This window comes from Prionailurus viverrinus, chromosome D2, assembly GCF_022837055.1.
Source record: "Prionailurus viverrinus isolate Anna chromosome D2, UM_Priviv_1.0, whole genome shotgun sequence".
In the NCBI taxonomy this organism is placed as follows: Eukaryota; Metazoa; Chordata; class Mammalia; order Carnivora; family Felidae; genus Prionailurus; species Prionailurus viverrinus.
Genome location: NC_062571.1, coordinates 54,824,825 through 54,845,968, shown reverse-complemented (window position 1 = coordinate 54,845,968; position 21,144 = coordinate 54,824,825). Strand labels below are relative to the sequence as shown.

Here is a 21,144-nt window from a genome sequence, read left to right as displayed (position 1 = left end):
CCGAGAGCTTCTGTGTTGGTGAACACATTGAGATGCCGGAGGCCTCACACCCCCTTTGCCCTATATTTTTCTTCCATCGGACTTCTCTTGCATTGTGTCCTTATAATAAACTGGTAACAGTAAAGCACGTTTCTGAGTTCTCCGAGTCATTCTACAAAATTCCTGAGCCTGAGAAGGGGTTTGTGGAAACCTCCTGAATTTATAGCTGGTCAGTCAGAAGTACCAGTGACAACCTGGGACTTGCCACTGACACCTGAAGTGGGGACAGTCCCATAGGACTGAGCCCTTAACTCTGGGACCTGATGCTAACTCCAGGTAGACCCTGTCAGAATTAAATTGAAAGGCAGGACACCCAGCTGCTGTCAGAGTTGAAGCAGTGTAAGAAAATACACAATGCATTTGGTGTCAGAAGTGTTGTGAGGAAAAATGGTTCATCGATGGCATGTGTGGAATCTTCAGTGCTAATAAGTATCGAGGCAAACTGAGCCAGAATCAGGCACTAAGCTCTGCTTCCCCTTTGTGAAAGCTGATTCTTGCCCTTCCATACCTAGGCAGCCCTGTCTCTGCTTCCCAGTCCTCTGCACAAGTTGCCTCTGCAACACCTCTCTCTACCTTGGCCAAGTGTTGTTCTCAACTTTGGCCACACACTGAAGGGAAAAGGAGGAGAACCTGAGAAAATGAGGTCAGGATGGCGAGAGAGACGACACCGATGAGGTGAGGGGAAGAAGAGCAGAGAAGAAAATTGGGTGAATTATGGGTGGCCATGGCAGTGGTCGAGCCAGCGCCATTTGTGAGCATACGGGGTGCCTTTCCACAGGTTGTTAGCACTATGTTGAAGTATAAGATTGACACAACGGTGAACAGGTTATATTAAACATGTAAAGAGGTAATCAATGGACACCCTTCTATTGTTATTATTATTAAACAATTTTTTTTAATGTTTATTTTTTGAGAGAGAGAGAAAGAGAGAGAGAGAGCATGAGCGGGGGAGGGGCAGAGAGACAGGGAGACACAGAATCCAAACCAGACTCCAGGCTCTGAGCTGTCAGCACATAGCCCAATGCGGGGCCCAAACCCATGAACTGTGAGATCATGACCCTAGCTGAAGTTGGACGCTCAACTGACTGAGCCACCCAGGCGCCCCTGTTATTAGTATTTTTTAAAGTTTATTTATTTATTTTGAGGGGGGAGGGGCAGAGAAAGAGAGGGAGAGGGAGAATCCCAAGCAGGCTTTGTGCTGTCAGTGCAGAGCCTGATGTGAGGCTCAAACTCATGAACTGTGAGATGATGACCTGAGCTGAAACCAAGAGTTGGAAGCTTAACCTACTGAGCCACCCAGATGCCCCTCATTTTAAGTTAATTTCTAAATATCAAATAATGGAATCAACCAGTTAATTAAAGCAGTGGTACTTGTTTAAATAAACAACCTTGCATTACCGGGGTGGGTACTGGCCCAGTGGTCCTCGAACTTCAATGGTATGGACCTTACCTAGGGAACTTGTTAAGAGACAGATTCTGTAATAGTGACCCTTTCTGTGGCGTTCCTTTCCCATTTCCAAGAGGGCCAATTCTGCATCTCCCAAACCTTTGCTTAATTAGTCTTTTCCCCATGTTATTATTTTGGGTTCATCTCCCTGGCAGGCCTATAATGCACTCATTAAGAGTGTGGGCTTTGGGGGCACCTGGGTGGCCAGTCAGTTGAGCATCCGACTTCAGCTCAGGTCATGATCTCACAGCTCGTGAGTTTGAGCCCCACATCAGGCTCGCTGCTGTCAACGTGGAGCCTGCTTCGGATCCTCTGTCCCCCTCTCTCTCTGCCTCTCCCTGGCTTGCACTCTGTTCCTCAAAAATAATAAAGTAAACATTAAAAAAAAAAAAGAGTATGGGCTTTGGCACTACAGTAACGGGTTTAAACCCGTTTATGGAACGGGTTTATAGCATCCGACTTCGGCTCAGGTCATGATCTCACGGTCTGTGGGTTTGAGTCCTGTGTTGGGCTCTGTGCTGACAGCTCAGAGCCTGGAGCCTGCTTCGGATTCTGTGTCCCCCCACTCTCTCTGCCCTCCCCCCTCCAAAATAAATAAACATCAAAAAAATTTTTTAAAAAAGTTGCTCACTACATACATTAGGAATGAAAACCAGTGAGATGCAAGACACTAAGATTAGTAGAAAGCCTATTTATTAAAAATATATATTATGTTATATGTCTATTACATATAATATGTAAATACATGGGCAGAGAAATAAAGCCTACAAAAGAAATATACCAAAAGTGATTATTTTGGAGAGATGGAAAATGGACTTAGATATACTTAGCTCTGACCTTCCTCATCTGTATGGAATGGAGAGGCTACCGTAGCTATTTCACAAAGTTACTGACAGGATTAACTGAATTAGTATAGTTGTAAAGTGCTTAGAAAGTGTCAAGTGCCAGCCATTACTGTTGTTGTCATTATTTCCATTGCTACCTAATTAATAACTCTAACTGACCAGGTTCCTGTGCCACAAGAAAGCCTATCTATCCCCAGTGTAGCGATCCCTGCAAATATGCTGAGTGAAATAGAACTTAGTTACCAAAGAGGCCGGCGTGGTGCTGCTGGAGGAATTTTCTTCCATCCTTCTACTGTTTATGAATAAACTAGAGATTTCCAAGACTTCGTTGTGGAGATTTCGCAGCTGAAGATGTCGATATCCTGGAATAATGCAGAATTGGGGAAAGCTTGTTAGCCATGCACTGCAGAGCTCTGCAAAGAAGGTAACCCTGGGAGGTCAATAAATGGTAGGCGGAAATCAGGTCTTCCGATGGGCAGGGAGTGGCAGTGGGCATGCAACCAGCAGACAGACACCTTTTCATCGAGACTGCTGCTCCTGGGGACAGTTTTGGGTCACCTTATGGTAACTAGCTTGTTCAGGTGCTATTTTTAACTTAGACTCAAGCAGAATATCTTAAACTCAAACAAAATACAGTAGGAAAATCTGATCATTTTGATATCATCTACAGTCACTGTTTTACAAATATTCCCTCTTAGTGACAATGCAGTATTCTAACAACACGGAGTTGGGAAAGTAAGTTATGGCGTGACTGTTTGTACCAATATAACATGGAATAACGTGCAGCCAGTGAAAGTGCTAATGAAGATGCATAGCTACCAACAGAAAAAGTTGCTCACTACAGGGGCACCTGAGTGGCTCAATCGCTTAAGCATCCGACTTCGGCTCAGGTCATGATCTCACGGTCTGTGGGTTTGAGTCCTGTGTTGGGCTCTGTGCTGACAGCTCAGAGCCTGGAGCCTGCTTCGGATTCTGTGTCCCCCCACTCTCTCTGCCCTCCCCCCTCCAAAATAAATAAACATCAAAAAAATTTTTTAAAAAAGTTGCTCACTACATACATTAGGAATGAAAACCAGTGAGATGCAAGACACTAAGATTAGTAGAAAGCCTATTTATTAAAAATATATATTATGTTATATGTCTATTACATATAATATGTAAATACATGGGCAGAGAAATAAAGCCTACAAAAGAAATATACCAAAAGTGATTATTTTGGAGAGATGGAAAATGGATAATTCAAAAGAAACGTTTTTGCTTCTCTGTGCTTTCTCATAATTCTGTAATAACTGTTATGAACTGAATTGTGTCCTCTCCAGATTCTCATGTTGAAGCTCTAACTCTCAGTACTTTGGAATGTGCCTGTATCTGAAGATGGGGCTTTTAAAAAAATTATTTATTTATTTATTTATTTTGAGAGAGAGAGAGAGAGAGAGAGAGAGAGAGAGAGAGAGAGAAACAGTGTGAGTGGGGGAGGGGCAGGCAGAGAGAGACAGAGAGAATCTCAAGCAGGTTCCTTGCTGTCAGCACACAGTCCAATTTGGGACTTGATCCCACGACCCTGGGATCATGGTCTGAGGTGAAATCAAGAGTTGGACACTCAACTGATTGAGCCACCCAGGCATCCCTGGAGATGGGTCTTTTAAAGAGGGTTAGGGCCCTCAATGAAGTCATAATGGGTGAGTAGGGTGAGCCCTAAGCCAATATGACCGGTGTCCTTATAAGAAGAGAGAGACACCAGGTGCCTGCACACAGTCTCAGGGACAACCATGTGAGGACACAGCGAGAAGGTGGCTGTCTGCCAGCCAAGGAGAGGGGCCTTGGGAGAAACCAACCCTGCCATCACCTCCATCTCCAGAACTGTGAGAAAATAGATGTCTGCCGTTTAAGCCTCCAGTCTGTGGTGTTTTGTTTCAGCAACCCGAGCTGACTAGGGCAGTGGCTATGTGCTACTTGCACAGTGGAGAAGAAAAACAGGAAGAGAACAAAATGCAGGAGACTGTAATGTGTTCGTGGAAGTCAGAGTTCGGCGCTTTGAGTGTGGTGGTGGAAGAAGGCGCTAGCACCTTGGTACTCAAAGTAGACCAGTAGGGTCAGCATCCCTGGGAGCTTGTTAGAAATGCAGACTCTCAAGCCCCCGCACCCTCAGACCTACTGCATCAGAATCTGCATTTCACTACCACGAGTCCCAGGAGACCCTGACACGCATTTGAGGAGCAAGGTGCAGCCATGCCCACTGGACAACAAGCTGAAGTTCCACAAGTGCTTTGGCAAAGCCGAACCACAGCAGGCCAACAGCTCTGGCCTTTACTCAGGATTCTCCATCTGCCCTGCTCTGCCCCCAACACCCACCTCCAGCTTCCAACACTGGACGTGCCATGAGAGCATCCCAGCCCTCCTTCTCTCAGGCTCCTTTCTTTTCCTTTTTTTATTAAAAAAAATTTTTTTTAAGTTTATTTATTTTGAGAGTGAGAGAGAGAGAGAGAGAGAGAGAGAGAGAGAATATTCCAAGCAGGCTCTGCACTGTCAGCATGGAAACCAATGTGAGGCTCGAACCCACAAACGGTGAGCCAAAATCAACCAACTTAACCAACTGAGACACCCAGGTGCTTCACTTTTAAGTTTTTTTAAAGTAAGCTCTACACCCAATGTGGGGTTTGAACTCAGGATCCTGAGATCAAGAGTCACATGCTGAGCCAGTCACTGACTGAGCCAGCTAGGCAGCACCTCCCAACCCCGGGCCCCTCTCCTAACGTCAGTCCTTGCTTTAAACACGCCAGGGGTGCAGCGGCTGCTACTGGGAAGGGGTGTGCAGGAATAGGAGCACAGCCACTCCTCCCCACACCAGCAGAGGGAGAGGACACACTCTATGGGATGTTGTCAACACCTCTGATTTTAGGATAATGTAAAAATCTCTTTTGAGATGTGATCAAACAGTGTTCAAATCTGTATCATTTCTTCATGCCTCTTATTATTTTTAATGTTTATTTATTTTTGAGAGAGAGAAAGAACAGAGTGCAATGTGGGGGAGGGGTAGAGAGAGATGGAGACAGAATCTGAAGCAGGCTCCAGGTTCTGAGCTGTCAGCACAGAACCCAATGCGGGGCTTGAACTCATGTATTGTGAGATCATGACCTGAGCCAGAGCTGGACGCTTAACTGACTGAGCCACCCAGGCGCCCCCTTTATGCCTCTTATTTTAACTTTGTACTATGGAAATTCCAAACATACACACAAGGAGAGAGAAGAACATCATGAACCCCAGGGCATCCATCACTTAGCTATTATAATTATTAGCATTTTGAGAATTTTGTTCTACCTCGTTTTAAAGCCTTGAGTGGGATGATTCTCTGAGCAGTTACAGCTGAGCTGTTGTTTTCCACAACGGCAAAACGAAGAAATACGAGATCTTCAAAGTGAACCCGGAAGAGAAACTGTTCATTCCACATGGGGTTCAGAGTGTTCCGGTGGATGGGCTTTGTGCGGAAATGGCAGCTGTCCAGGGGCATGCCCAGCACATCGACTTCGATACACGGGCTTCCTGTGCTGCTACTCGGGCACACGTTTTGACCAGAGACAATCTGAGGCAAGGAAAAAAGGATCAAAGTCACTGAAGACACGAAAGAAACAAAGCAACCTCTGTGCCTTACTGCTTCCCTCCACCAAGAAAGACAAAGAACATTCTGGAATGGAAGGGGTACATGGTTAACAAAGTTGCTAAAAAGAAACAAAAAGTGATTGTAATCAGGTAATCACATGACTGGAGTCATGTGAAAGCCTATTTTGTCAACAGCATTCACCTGACGATAACCTTTCAACTGTAAAAATGTTCAAAGATCTTCAAAAACCAAGCCATTAAGATGATTAAGTTTCTCAAGGAGGCAGGAGGAAAGGAGACCGTACACAATCTGAGAAATGGTTACTAACATTCTGTTCAAAACGTTTATATTTGATATACCTCAAATCTTTTTCTTCAACAGTTCGTTTTGGACCAAGTCACAGGGAATGTTGTTAAAAATTAATCCATAGCCTTCTGTAAGTAGACAGAATTATACTCGAGTCCAGCTGAAATGGTCAAACAGAAAGGGGCCGCTGCCCTAGTCTTCAGGAGAGAGAAAAACCGTGTGGGAGGTGGAAGGTCTGTGAGTCGGCTCTCCCAGGGCTCTGAGGTGTCATGAGCAGAGGCTGTTTGGCATTCTTTGTTTGCAGCAAGTCAGACCAAATATGATAATGGAGAGAAGAGGTAACTTTCTCCCTTTCTGTCTTTCCTATCACCATCCAGTGGTGGTCTCTCTATCAGCTGAGTGGGAGTGAAAGAACAGGGAATAAGGTTGGGTGATGAGCTACTGGGGCTGAGTTGTTAGGGGCAGCATGTGGAGTTCTGACAATTAGGTAGTTAAAGGAGTAAAGGAGTAAGGAGAAGCCCAGGAGTGATAAAGGTTAAGCTGTAAGGAGGAAAGATATGTAGTTGCTTCATATATTGATGCCTGTCTGATCTTACGAGAACTTGTCAGAGTGTAAGACGACCTGCTCTAACCAGGAGCTCAACTTTTATGGGATCCATGCACAGTTATGATTCCTGGGGCCTGGAGGACAGAATTCCTATCATCAGTTTGCAGGTGAAGCAGGGACCTCATAACCCCACCTACTGACTCTGGCAAATAGAGGGCCTGGTGACAGCATACATAAACCATAGCCACTGCTTCCTGAGAGGATGAAAAAATGCTTTGGGGAACTAAATCTGCATGAACAAAATGGTGATACGAAACCTTTGTAAGGCCTTGAATTCAAAACCAGTTCATATTCATGAAGGCTTACAGACCTTACTATATTCTGACAACTGGGGCCATACTTACAGTTAAGGAGTAGATGGCAGGCTCCATGTTGTCCAGATCTCTTTCTAAGGGAGAGAACTTCTGATACATGGGACAGTTCTTGTCCCACAGAACTGGGGGTTTCAAAACATAACCACACCCACCGTTGGCTTCAAACATGGCAGCATTTAAGTGTAAAGGGAGATCTGCAAAATAAAGTCAATATTGTTTGGCTCATGTGTCATCCTATACATTTACTTTAAAGTTCAAAAGAAATCTGCATCAATTTCCCCTAAGCTGAAGTATGAAGAAGAGATAGCCATCTATTCATTGCATAGACTGACTACCTACTCTGTGCCAGGTAGTGTTATGCATCCAGGATATAGCTGCTAACAAGACTTGAAATCTGTCTTCATGGAGCTCATGCTCCATCCCATGTTCTGCCACCTAAAAACTCTTATAAATAAAAATTCACAACATCCATCCAGAAAAATCTTTGAACACCTCATTTTATACTGAACTTTAGAAAAAAAAGGATTGTCTGATCCCCAATGCTAAGCCATGCAGACAATTGTGTGAACAATTCTTGCTTTTTCAAATATAAGATAAAATCTTAATAATACAAGAAAGGCTAGGAGAATAGCCAGAAAAACATACCTTGTCTTTGAATTTCTATTTCAACCCATAAATTGCTATGCTTCTACCTCTTTTTTTAAATTAAAACAATTTTTTATATTTATTTATTTTTGAGAGACAGAGAAACAGAGCACGAGTTGGGGAGGGGCAGAGAGAGAGACACGGAATCCCAAGCAGGCTCCAGGAGCCCAGTGTAGGGTTCGAACTATGAACCATGAGATCATGACCTGAGCTGAAGTCAGATGTTTACCCGACTGAGCCACCCAGGTGCCCCTCTACCTCTTTTTTAAAAATGGTGGTTCAATAGGAAACAAACCATTATCACATGTGATTCACATCATATCCACAGTCTCCTCAATCACAAATGCTGGGAACTTTTACAACAGTCTTTTGTGGCCAAAATTTATTTGGCACAGGTCTTTGGTGAACGATCGGATCCCTGCACACTCAAATGCTCATCTGATGGCACAAGTCTGCATAAAAGTTGCCCAAATGAGCAAAAAGTTTATGAGACACACCTGACAAATGTTCCCTCTGCTAGATTCCTCCCATGTGCAGAGTGAACTTTGCTACATGGACCAACATCAAGGAAAAGTGTGGTAAGCACCGTGGAGCAATAAGAAGTTGGCCTTTACTGGTGTGGGGGGGAGCTGGCCAGGGTCATGTACAGGAATTCTGGGGGGAAGATGTCTTAGACACATGAGAGCTCCTGGGGCCTCAGCCTGCTTATCTACAAAATTAGCACACTGGACCCCTCCTCTCAGGCCCATCCAGTCCCCATGTGATTAATTCAACTGAGGCTACAGAGGGAAGCAAACTAGCCCACGCAGTTGGTAAATGTGAAATGGATAAATATGACTAACAAAATTAGAGCAGCTCACACTGCACCCTTCCCATGCACTAGCACCTGTTCTAAGCACTTTGGGTACACCAGTGCCTCCATAACCCATGAGGTGGTTTATTGCCTTATTTTAGTATTTTCATTTTTAGAGATGAGGAAACTGAGGCATAAGATACGACAAAACCCAAGGCACATGGCTAGAAAGTGGTGAATGCTAGTGTTCAAACTCAGACAGCCTGACCCATCTTAACTACCGAACCGCGTAATGTATATTATCTTAACTACCCAGTCTTAACTGCTGGAGCCATATAACGTATGCCTCATGGGGGTGTCATAAAGATAAATGAGACAAGGGGCACCTGGGTGGCTCAGATGGTTAAGTGTCCAACTTCGGCTCCGGTCATGATCTAGTGGTTCATGAGTTTGAGCCCCGCGTTGGGCTCTGTGCTGACAGTTCAGAGCCTGGAGCCTGTTTGGGATTCTGTGTCTCCCTTTCTATCTGCCCCTCCCCCACTCGTATTCTCCCTCTCTCTCAAAAATAAATAAAACATTTAAAAAAATTTTTAAAAATGAGATAATGTGTAAAGGTCCCTACCCCAGCATCTGGCACATAGAAGGTGCTCAATAAATTAAAATATTAAATTATATCATGATGTCAACACCCATTTGGGTTTGAAGTCTGATTCCATTAGCAATGTATCTATCCTTGCAGCTTTTCAAAACTTGTATTCTCCTTTTTGTTTGTTTTAAGTAGGCTCCACACCCAACGTGGGGCTCACACTCACAACCCCAAGATCAAGTCACACACCGACTGAGCCAGCCAGGCAGCCTGCTTTCCCAAACTTTAAAGCACTTTTTCTTAACTAAAATCTCACTTGGCGATCCCATACGTAAAACAGATCCGCGTGGAGCTGCTTTGTTAGAATAAAGGCGGGGCCTCCAATCTAGTTCTCCCACTGCCCCCTAGGGCTGGTCTCAGAACTTCATCTAGAGCTGTAATTTTAAATACATTAAGTGTATTTAATGTATTACTTAATGGATTCACTGTATCCATTAAGTGAAACAGTGTGCCTGAATCTGTGTAACCCCATCATCCCTCTCAGTCAATGAGGGTGATGGCATTGATGTGGGAGAGAGGAAAAGCCTGCAGGGGTGAGTGGAGGCCCACCAGCAGCCTCAGTGTGTGTTTCAGAGCGCGAGGTGGGTCAAGGAGGGGCAATTCCCGGGTCCCCCCCAGCCACGGCTCCCTTTGCCATCAGTGGAGCCAGGATGTCTGCGGCAGCCTTGGCGCTTCAGGAAGAAGGACACATCCCAAACCAGATGCGTTTTCATTTCCTTGAGAAAACCACTTTGCTAGTTATTTCAGTTGACTTAAATATTTCAGTGTTATAACAACCGAGGGGACCAGTGGACACAGGGCTAAGGACAGGGCCAGAGATGTGAACCCACAAGCCACTTGGGACGGATCGAAGAGAAATTTTTACAACTCTGAAGATATTTCATTATTATTTCCACTTGTGAGTCCAAATCATACTGTTTTCATAACTTATCAAAAAACACTTATGATGGTTAATGTTCGTGGAATGTTTTCTACGTGCCAAGCACTGCGTTTGGTATGGTACTTCACTTGTGCCGACTTACTTAATATCAATTGAAAGAAACAAATATTAAAGGGCACAAAAATATGACTGATGTCTCTGACCATACATCTGCGGGGTCAGCCACAAGTAGACACTGTTGGCACCTGTGCAAGGTTGCTAGGTGGTCCCAGGGCGAAGGCTGGGGTTTAACCTTGGCTGAAGACAGGGCTATGCTTTGGTTGATGGGTCAGCACAGCTAGCTGGGATCTGATTCAGTGCTCGTGAGAGGAACGAGAATGTTGCTTGACTATTTCAAGCAACCAGGAGAGACTGGTTTTCCAGTGAGCTTCTAGGAAACATTCTTCCTCTATTTTTTCTTCGTCTTCTGCAGCTCCCTTCTTTCCCTCATAACCAAGTGGAGACAAAACACTTTACCCTCTGAACTCCCAGAGTCCTTGTATCTATTATTATTAGTCATTCTGTAACCTTGAGCAAAGTAACTGCTCTGTGCCTTGGGGTTTGCTCATCTGAGAAATGGACATCATAAAGGGACCCCCCCTCTTAGGGTTGTGGCAGGGATTAAATGAGAGAATAGGGGTCAAGAATGCAGCGCGGTGCCTGGTACACAGTGAGCATGCCATAAACGGCAGCTGCTACTTGGAGTTTACTCCTCAGTTACTCTGTTAGGAGTCCCATTCACAGTGGAGAAACACACACACTACTATCTCTGTTCAGGTGGTTCACGTACTTGTTTTCCCCGTGGTAGCCACGCCTAGGGCACTGAACATTATTTATTTCAGTCTCAAAGGGAAGAGAAGAAGCTAAAATGCTTCTAACTTGCAAAGTGTTTGGGGCAACACTACTTTTTGACTGCAAGAACAAGAGCTTAGCAAGAGAACTTACTAAGGCATGTTAGGAAATCTCTGCCCCCAAACACCTTTAAAAGCAACTGGACAGAGTGCTGTCAAAAGGAGTCATAAGTTTAAAAAGTACTTTAAAAAGGCAGCAGGGGGGCACCTGGGTGGCTCAGACAGTTAAGCATCCAGCTCTGGGTTTTGGCTCAGGTCATGATCTCAGGGTTTCCTGAGTTCGAGCCCCAGGTCAGGCTCTGCAATGACAGTGTGGAGCCTCCTTGGGATTCTCTCTCTTCCTCTCTCTCTGCCCCTCCCCGACTCATGCTGTCTCTGCCTCTCTCAAAATAAATAAACTTAAAAAAATTGAAAACAAGAAGGAGGCAGGAACAGAAGACCTTAAGGGGTCCTCTCATGGTCTTTATTGTCTTTTTTTTTTTTTGAGAGAGAGAGAGAGAATGAATGGGAGAGGGGCAGAGAGGAAGGGGAGAGAGAATCCCAAGCAGGCTCCACGCTGTCAGTGCAGGGCCTGACTCAGGACTTGAACTCACAAACTGTGAGATCATGACCAGAGCTGAAATCAAGGGTCAGACACTTAACCGACTCAGCCACCTGGGAGCCCCTTTATCTATCGTCTTAATCGAAACATCAAGGGCACAATTCAATATCAAATTCACTTCTGTTTTTGGTCATCTGTACTTTAACCCTCACATCGGTGTGCCCCAGTCTGGAGTCCTGTCCCTTCAAACAATCTTGTTTGCTGAACTATATTTACTGAAATAGAAGAGGCAGAGGAGAGAGGTGGGGAGGCACCCTTCCGGGTGAAGCGGGCCCATTACCATCTGTCTGGTAGTTGAGCGCCACGAGCTGTATCCCATGGAGCCAGAACATGAGGGGATTGGGGTTGGAGGAGTCGATGCGAGTGGCAGCCGGGTAAGTCCTCAGCAGCTGACAGGCGGTGTGCTGGATCAGTTTCTGAGAATACCTGCGACACAGACGTTTGGCGGCATTTTCATTCAGCGAGGAGATATGGTAACATTTGGGAGTTCTAATGATAGCGCTGAGGGATGTGGTTGGGTTGAGGGGGGAAGAAGATTCCTCCCAGGCCTGTCGCATTCCTTCACAGGAACCTAAACCCCCCAAAAGATTAGCCTCAGATTAGTGCAGAAAACTTTAAATATTTTAGAAAGATAAAACCTGAACAACATCCCCGCAGGCAATCATAACACATAATACATTGGAGTACATCTTGTCTTTTCCTCGTGAGTTAGTCTACAACCTTGAAACAAAATGAGAGCTATTGAGTTTTAAGATGACTGTGGCCACACCAATTTAAATCAAAAGCCTGAAAGTCCTTGCCTATGTACCTCATGTATTCTGTGGATACATTTGCACAAAGGCACAATGTATGCCCAAGGGTGTTCATTCTAGCGTGGTTTTGTTTTGTTTTTAAATAACAAAACAAAACCCAAAAACTCCAAAACCACCACCATCACCACCACCACCACAATCCAGGAAGCAATCTAAATGTTCTACCAGTGAGGTAGTGATTAAATAAATGACAATATATCCACACAATGGAATAATACCACAGAGGTACTAAGGACAATAAGGTAGACAAATGTATAGAAAGCCATGAGGAAAGTTACAGCAAGTATAGAGGTTATACAAGTCTCCCTGATTTTAAACTCTACTACAAAGTATAGTAATCAAAACAATATGGTACTGGCATAAAAATAGACACATAGATCAATGGAACAGAATAGAGAGCCCAGAAATAAGCCCACATATATATGGCCCTTTAATTTATGACAAAGGAGCCAAGAATACACAATAGGGAAAGGATCATCTCTTCAATAAACGGTGTTGGGAAAACTGGATGGCCACAAGCAAAAGAATGAAACTAGACCACTGTCTTACACCATACACAAAGAATTAACTTGAAATGGATTAAAGACTTGAATGTAAGACCTGAAAATACACAACTCTTAAAAGAAAACAAAGGCAGTGAGCTTCCTGACGTTAGTCGTGCGTGGCCTTGAATTCCTGGGTCTGACTCCAACATTAAAGGCAACAAAAGGAGAAGTAAACAAGTGGGACTACATCAAACTGAAGTGCTTCTGCATAGCAAAGGAAGCCATCAATAAAAAGAAAAGGCAACCTACTGAATAGGAGGAAATATTTGGAAATCTTTTATCCAAATATCTAAATGTGTTATATCTAAAGTGTATATAGAACTCAAATAACTCAAAAGCTAAACAACCAATTTCATTAACAAATGGGCAGAAGATTGAAGCAGACATTTTTCCAAAGAAGATCTATAGATGGCCAACAAGCACATGAGATGAGCGATGTCAGTAATCACCACGGAAATGCAACCCAAACCACAGCAAGATACCACTTCACGCCTGTCAGAAAGGCTAGTATCAAAAAGACAAGAAATAACAGCAGTGGGAGAGTAAACAGTGGAGAAAGGGAACACTCGTGCACTGTTAGTGGGAGAAAGCTGGTGCAGCCACTGTGGAAAACAGTACGGAACTTCCTCAAAAAATTAAAGATAGAAATACCATATGATCCAGCTATACTGTTTCTGGGTATTTATCTGAAGAAAATAAAAACATTAATTCAAAAGGATATATGTACCCCAGTGTTCACTGCACCATTATTTACAATAGCCAAGATATGGAAACAACCTAAATGTCCAGTCCATTGAAGGATGAAGGATGAATGGATAAGGAAAACATTATATATATATATACATATATACACACATGTGTGTATATACACATGTGCACACACATGTATGTATATGTACACATGCATGTATATGTATATACACACACATGTACACACACGTGTATATATGTACACACACGTGTATATACATATACATACATGTGTATATACATATACATGCATATGTGTATGTATATATACACATATACATATGTGTATATATACATATATATACATATATACGTATATACACATATGTATATATGTATACATATATGTATATATACACATGTGTATGTGTGTATATGTGTGTGTATATATATATATATATATATATCATGGAATACTACTCAGCCATAAAAATTAAGGAAATCCTGCCATTTGTAACAACATGGATGGATTTTGAAGGTATGATAATACTTACTGAAATAAGAGAGAGAAAGACAAATACCACACGATTTCGCTTACACGTGGAATATAACAAAACAAAACAAACACATAAAACAAAGCAAAGCTCCCAGATACAGAGAACTGATTGGTAGTTATCAGAGGGGAAGGGGGTTGGGGGGCGGTGAAATGGGTGAAGGGGGTTAAGCGTACAGTGATGGATGATAACTAGATTTATTGTTAGGATCACTTTGTCGTGTATATTAAAGATCAAATTACTATGTTGTACACCTGAAACTAATATAATATTATATACAAATTTTACCTAGAGAAAAAAATAGTTATCCAACTATGTTCAGTTATATCCGTTTGGATTATCTTAAAAAGAATCTTATTTTTCTTAAACAAAACACAATAAACTTAACAGTGATTACCTCTGGGGAGGAGAACTGGGACACTGAGAGTGGAAAGGAATTTTAATAATACTCCGAACTGTTTGAGTTTTTAACTATGAGAATTTATTACTTTCATAGTAAAAAGTAATTAGAAATAAAATGGATATATCTTCTGGAGTTATAAGGATGAAGAGCACAGTTCCAAGAACAACTAGAATGTTCCAAGGTGGCTCCAATTTTTACTTTTGAGGCAAACACTGTTAGAACGTCTTTAGTGAAACGTTATTTTTTAGGAAGTTAAGAGTGTAAATTCATAATTTAAATATATTGGTACCACACTTAACCTAACACTTCACATAAACATTCATGAAAAAAAAAATTAAAAGTTCAAGGGAAGTGCTTAGACGGTCAAATATCAGAATCATCCGGCATGCAGAATCAGGCCAAAATATTACAAGAAGGTGACTTTACTTTTTCCAGATGCTTTGTTAAACGATGCTGTCTCCCCAGGGCTCATTCTGCCCGGATTGTTGCCAAAAATGGACTTCCTGCTTTTCCTTTCTTTTCCTCTGCTAGAGCCAGATGCATTTAGAGTTGACAGGCCTGTTCCCATAAAATGAAAATAAATAAGCCAAAAACTACAAGCAAGGAACTCGACATTTTCCATCCCTGTTACTGTTTATTTTGAAGTCCTACTACTCCCTGGCAGCCCCAGGACAGAAGACCTACTAGCATTTTTAGCACAGTTAATAAGAACGGGGAATGATAGCAAAGCTTTTCTCTCTGTAGACAAATGTGACCAGAACTGCATGATCATCACAAAATCACATACACAGACCCACTTGGATGTGCACCAGAAAGATTCTGAAAAGCTACATGAAAAGAAAGCACTCCAGTCAACATTTCTCAGAACCTGATTACTCAACTTAGAGAGATGAAAGACCGGTTAAAAGCTGGAGCTTCAGCGGCACATTGTCTAGGTTCAATTCTTGCCAGTATGAGGTTGCCTTAACATCTACCTTCTCCATTCCTCAGTTTCCTTACCTACAAAATGGGTGTGATAGGAGCTCGCTCCCAGGGTTAATCTGAAGGTCTGATGGGAAATACATTAGGATGATGATGATGTTTCCTGGCTTCTCTTTCTCACTCCCAGCCCTACTGTTGCCTGACCCTTCTTGCCTGGCACAGTGCCTGGTGTGCGGCAGGAACTTAATAGATATTTGCTGAATGAGAGAATGAATGCACACCGTGCTCCAGTGCAGGAAGAGTCATTTACAAGCTCCAATGAAGCCAGAGTCGCCTCCAAACCATTCCACTGTGTACAACTGTACCGTTAGAAAGTAATTCCTTCAGCTGAAGCAGCATTCAGGAGGTCCTCTTTGAGATGAAAATATACCTTCCAGGAACATCATCAGAGGAAACAGGGTAAGGTAGTGCTTAAGAATAGCACAGACTGGGGTGCCTGGGTGGCTCAGTCGGTTAAGCATCCGACTTCGACTCAGGTCACGATATCGCGGTCCGTGAGTTTGAGCCCCGCCTCGGGCTCTGGGCTGACAGCTCAGAGCCTGGAGCCTGCTTTGGATTCTGTGTCTCCCTCTCTCTCTGACCCTCCCCCGTTCATGCTCTGTCTCTCTCTGTCTCAAAAATAAATAAACGTTAAAAAAAAAAAAAAGAATAGCACAGACTGAGGGGCGCCTGGATGGCTCAGTTGGCCAAGTGTCTGGCTTCAGCTCAGGTCAGGATCTCATGGTTTTTGAGTTCGAGGGCTGCGTCGGGCTCTGTGCTGACAGCTTAGAGACTGGAACCTGCTTCCGATTCTCTCTCTGCCCATCCCCTGCTTGTGCTCTGTCTCTCTCTCTCTCAAAAATAATTAAACATAAAAAAAAGAAAAGAAAAGCACAGACTTTGGGGTTGAAACCTCACACAAATTGTGCAACCTCACACAAATTACTTAACCTCTCTGCATCACTCCCTCCTCATCTGTAAAAGGGTCAAGGTGGTTAGGGTTGAATGAGATGATGGTATATATACATACTTAGTAGAGTGTCTTGGTCAGAGAAAGTGCTCAGTTCATAGCAGCTGTGGGCTTCTAAATTTTGTTTTCTCTTAAGTATCTGTAACCACAAAGATGCAACACAAACTTGGACTAGGAGGTTCTCATGCTTTATCTTAAAATGTTGTGTGAATTTTGCACTCTGCATCATGACAGAAAATGAAACTTAGGTTTTCTCCCAAGTATAACCGATGGGGGGGGGGGGGGCAGGGCAGGGACAAAGAGCTAGAGCAAGGGGCCTGTTCATTCTGGGGTTTTTGTACGCATCCTGGCACATGTCGAAGGGTATGTGGGCCCTTTTGTGAAGAGCCTGGTTGTTCTCTTGGGGTGAGGAAGCAAGAAAACAAGAGCTGGTGATCAAGAAAAGGGAAGGAATCTGGGGAGGCCCAGAGAACTAACTGATAGAGCAACAAAGAGCCTTCTCCTGCCCTATTGGCCCATTTAACAATGACAATGACAACAACTACTTCCAGAGAGCCAGTTCTTTCCTGGATAGCGTGTTAATCACATTCTATACTTTACTGCTGATTTTTACAACCATCCTGCAGGTTAGGACTGTGAAGCCTTTTTTTTTTTTTTTTTTTTTTTTTTTTTTTACAGATAAGGAATTGGAAGAGCCCTGCCACCAAAGCAGGTTCATGATCTTGGGGAAATTCATTTACTTTGGGGGAAGGTCACACCACATGATCTTTGTGGTGCCTCAATGCTCTGAAGATTTGTCTGCATACGTCTCCTTGGAAGGGACTTGGTGAAGGTGAGCTGCATTGAAATTGATAAGGTAGCAAACGCAAACAATATGTAGCAAAATAAACATTTTGTGGTATTTCCCCCATGAGCATTGAAATAAATCATAATACCAATACATATTTAGAAGCCATTATAACAATGATTCTGGCAACACAATGTTAAGTTTGAGAAAGGAAATAAATTTTGGGAGAGAAAAATGTAAGAGGTTTCAATTAAAAAAAAAACCTAAATGTAGCATACCTATAAAGAATGTGTGCTATATAAACACTTTAAAAAAAACACAACAGCATTCTTGGAATTTTAAACATAAGCCAAATAACCCCACGCTTAGCCTGCGCCTCAAGTAAGAAGCTGGACCCAATGACCTTCTGGCTCTCCCACAATGCTCTACTGCTACGAAACTTTCTTTCACAGTGACCTCAAATATCTTTGGGGATGGGTGCCCTTTAACCAGCGCTTGAGAAGAAAAGACAAAGCCGATGCAATGGTTTGGGTGTGGTGTCAGCAGAATTTACAAAGTACAAGAGACGCAGTGATTCTTGAGTGTGGGCGTCATTTGTGAACAGAGTGGTCCTCACGCTCGTTCCTGTCACAAAGGACATGCAGGCCATGAGGCTCCTTGACAGGAAAAGGGTTTTATTCTGTCATGAGAACAATGTCACCAGCTGCAAATATGATCCTATTGTACTTACGGGACAGAAAGTCACGATCTGTGAACTAAACCGAAGTAGCGAGGCTCTTATGTTTCCTCGAAATCTTTGATCGCTGCTTATTGATTCACATTCTCCTTGACAGAATTTGCTATCCGATAAGCAGCAGCAGTTGCCAAAAGTTTAAAAACAGTACGTGGGAGAAAACTTAAAGTTGAGAAAGTCCTATCTGTGATTTTTTTCCATGTGTGTGAAAAGACCACTATTATTTAATCTTTTAAAAGTTTATTTGTTTATTTATTTTGAGAGTCAGAGACTGTGCGAGTGAGGGAGGGGCAGAAAGCGAGGAAAGAGAGAGAGAATCCCAAGCAGGCTCCTAGCTGTCAGTGTTAAGCTCGACTTGGGGCTCGATCTCATGACCGTGAGATCACGACCTGAGCCAAAATCAAGAGTCATCATGATGCTTAACCGACTGAGCCACCCAGGGGTCCCTTACCTAATTTTTTTAATACCCTAATACCTTTGTCCTGTTTGCAGGGCAGTGTGAGAAGTGAGGTTTAAGATATGCCTCTGGAGGCTGGGATCTTCGTTCATACATAGCATTGCCATTTTAACTTTCCTCTCCAGACCAAGTTTGTACACCCTGTTTCCCAACATTTTAGATGAATCTCCAGAATCAAGTTGCTGTCCTGTCCTTAGAAATTTTGTACGAGGGAATCCTGTTTTCATAGTATAAGGAGATGAATTTTTCTGACTTTCATATATTTATGGACTTTCCTGTTTTCCCTGCAGCCCCTGCTGCCCCACTTGTGGGACACTCAATTGTGTGAACACACTGAGAGCACACCCTAACAACAGGGGCAGGGTAGTGCAATGGTTAAGAGCAGGGCTTTGGAGATAGACAGGCTTTAGAATCATAGCTCTACCATTTATTAACTGAAATGCACATTTTGTGTGTATGGGGGCATGGTTTATCATCGTTAAGTTCACTGTACTTCTAGAAATGGCAAGTTGGGGAAACTTTCTCTCACTGAAATCCCACCCTTGGTCCTTGTGGTTTGAGTGGAGCCTCACTACCCATCTTCAAAGATGAAGAATGTGCCATAGGACCTAGACTGTCAGAGCACTGCATTCTCTGGGCCACAGTGACTGACTGGTTCAGGGATGGGCAGAGGGCTTAATGGAAAACAATGAAACTGGTGCTGAAAGTTCTGGAAGAGACCCTCAGACTGAAGTTAATCTGGAAACATGTGGTGCTAGTCTGTTGCAGCCGCCTTGCAAGCACAAAGGTAATGCAGAGGAGGCAGAATGAGAAATGGGGAGAGAGAAGCCCTGGATCAAGCTGTACCTGAAACTTGAATATCCCTTCATTTTTTAATAGATGAGCCAATAAATTTCTTTTTTGCTTAAGTTAATTTCTACCACTTTTAAACAAAAGAATCTTACTGATAAACTTGGCAACCTTGGGGCAATTACTTCATATCTCTCAGATTTTGCTTTATTTAAAAATGGGGACAAACCCGTCTACCTCAGAGAATTAATATGAAATCAATAACATGACATATATAAAATACTTAGCACAATTTCTGGTACTGAAGGGCTTAATAAATTTTAGCTATTAGATGTCATGAATATTATTATCATTATTATTAATTCTTATGAAAAGACATGATATCTTGAAAATAAACACTTTATGGTATTTTCCTTACCAACATCAAAGCTAATAATAATAATAATAAAAATAAAATAATAATAATAATAATAAATATTTAGAAACTAGTATAACAATGACTTTGGTAACACAATTTAGTTATTTTGAAAGCATTCACAATGTCCAATTAAATAAATAGCATATTTTTATCTTTTGGTATCTTTAGTTGTTATAGAAGATATTGCCTACTCTTACCTGGAAATTTTACTGCTTGACAATAGATGACAAGGTCAGAGAGCTCTGGTGCAATCTGTCTGCTTTCCTTTTTATTCTGAGGGAGATAAAATTCTTCTCCCAGTTCCATGTCATAAACCTAGAAGGGAAAAATAATGCCAGTTTACATGGAGAGTATATGCCGCCAACCTCTGAATCCCCAAGGCTTTATCTGTTCCTTTCTCATGTCATCAGTGCATTTCACATTGCTGTGTATCGTTCCATATAAACGTCCCAACACGCTTCCTAGAGTAAAAGCTTTCTGAGAGTAAGCTCTTCCTTCTCTTCCCCTGGGGCATAGTCCAGTGTCTTCAATGTGGAACAGTCAGTGCATATTTGTTGAATGACTAGGTAATTGAGGATGCGTCTTTTATGGCTCAAATTTTTGACATACCTTTTTATCTGGCTCTCTAACGGTGTCTCTGCGACTGTATCTGTACATTTGCTCAGAGTCTACGCAGTGTGAGGCACTGGAAGGCAGGGTCTGGGTGTCTCATTTACATTTCTATTCTCTGCGTCATTCCTCTGTGAACACTTCACAGTCTGGGCCCTGTTCATCTGCTTGGTTATTCCAAACACTTTAAAAATTCTAGAAATTCCTTGAATGTGCCAGGCTGTCCTCCTGGCCTAAATATGTCCTGTTTTTGTTTGCTTGGCCAAATCTTTCTAACATTATCCTCCCTGATGCTCTGACAATGCTGTGTAATCACTGGTCTTTGTACTTATCTGTAAGCACTGTTTACCTATTTGTCTCCATCACTAAAGCACCTCCAGTGTCATCTCAGTGCCTGCCACACTGCACACCTTCCGCAGGTATTGGCTGGATGAACCAGTGACTAACCTTCTACAAATGGCAGGTGGGTGTCCCATAGCATCACCGTGTGGGCTTTGGCATCTAAGGGAAAGTGAGGGGAAAAGTGAAGGGAAGGGAGAGGGAGGGAGTGAAATTCTACCCGATACTGACAAGAGCACCATGGTCCAAGTGTAACTTAACAGAAGCCATTCACCCACCTTTCCTTTGTTGCAAGCAGAGTTATCTGCTTTCTTTATCCTCTTGGGGATTTCTTCATTATACTCAAACTGAAGCTTGTCATTACATGATTTATTTTCAGGTCTGTCTTCTAGAATGTTGTCTGAAAATAAGTTGGCAGGCTTCAGCAAACAAGAACCAAATGTTGCACTTCAGGGCTATGTTGACAT

General features: G+C 42.8%; 1 protein-coding gene across 11 annotated transcripts in view; it reads right to left on the bottom strand.

The window, feature by feature from the left end:
• PLCE1 (phospholipase C epsilon 1) overlaps window positions 1-21,144 on the bottom strand; it is a 335,693-nt gene that overhangs the window by 24,408 nt on the left and 290,141 nt on the right. For all 11 annotated transcript variants that reach the window (XR_007145212.1, XM_047824502.1, XM_047824504.1 and 8 more), the window contains exons 21-27: window positions 20,956-21,077; window positions 19,927-20,044; window positions 15,042-15,173; window positions 11,892-12,182; window positions 7,187-7,350; window positions 5,650-5,911; window positions 2,575-2,693 (exon numbers count right to left, since the gene is read on the bottom strand). Coding sequence is in view for 10 of the 11 variants with exons in the window: in XM_047824502.1 (XP_047680458.1) it covers window positions 2,575-2,693; window positions 5,650-5,911; window positions 7,187-7,350; window positions 11,892-12,182; window positions 15,042-15,173; window positions 19,927-20,044; window positions 20,956-21,077 (1,208 nt within the window). In the remaining variant the exon portion in view is untranslated. The remainder of the gene's footprint in view (window positions 1-2,574; window positions 2,694-5,649; window positions 5,912-7,186; window positions 7,351-11,891; window positions 12,183-15,041; window positions 15,174-19,926; window positions 20,045-20,955; window positions 21,078-21,144) is intronic.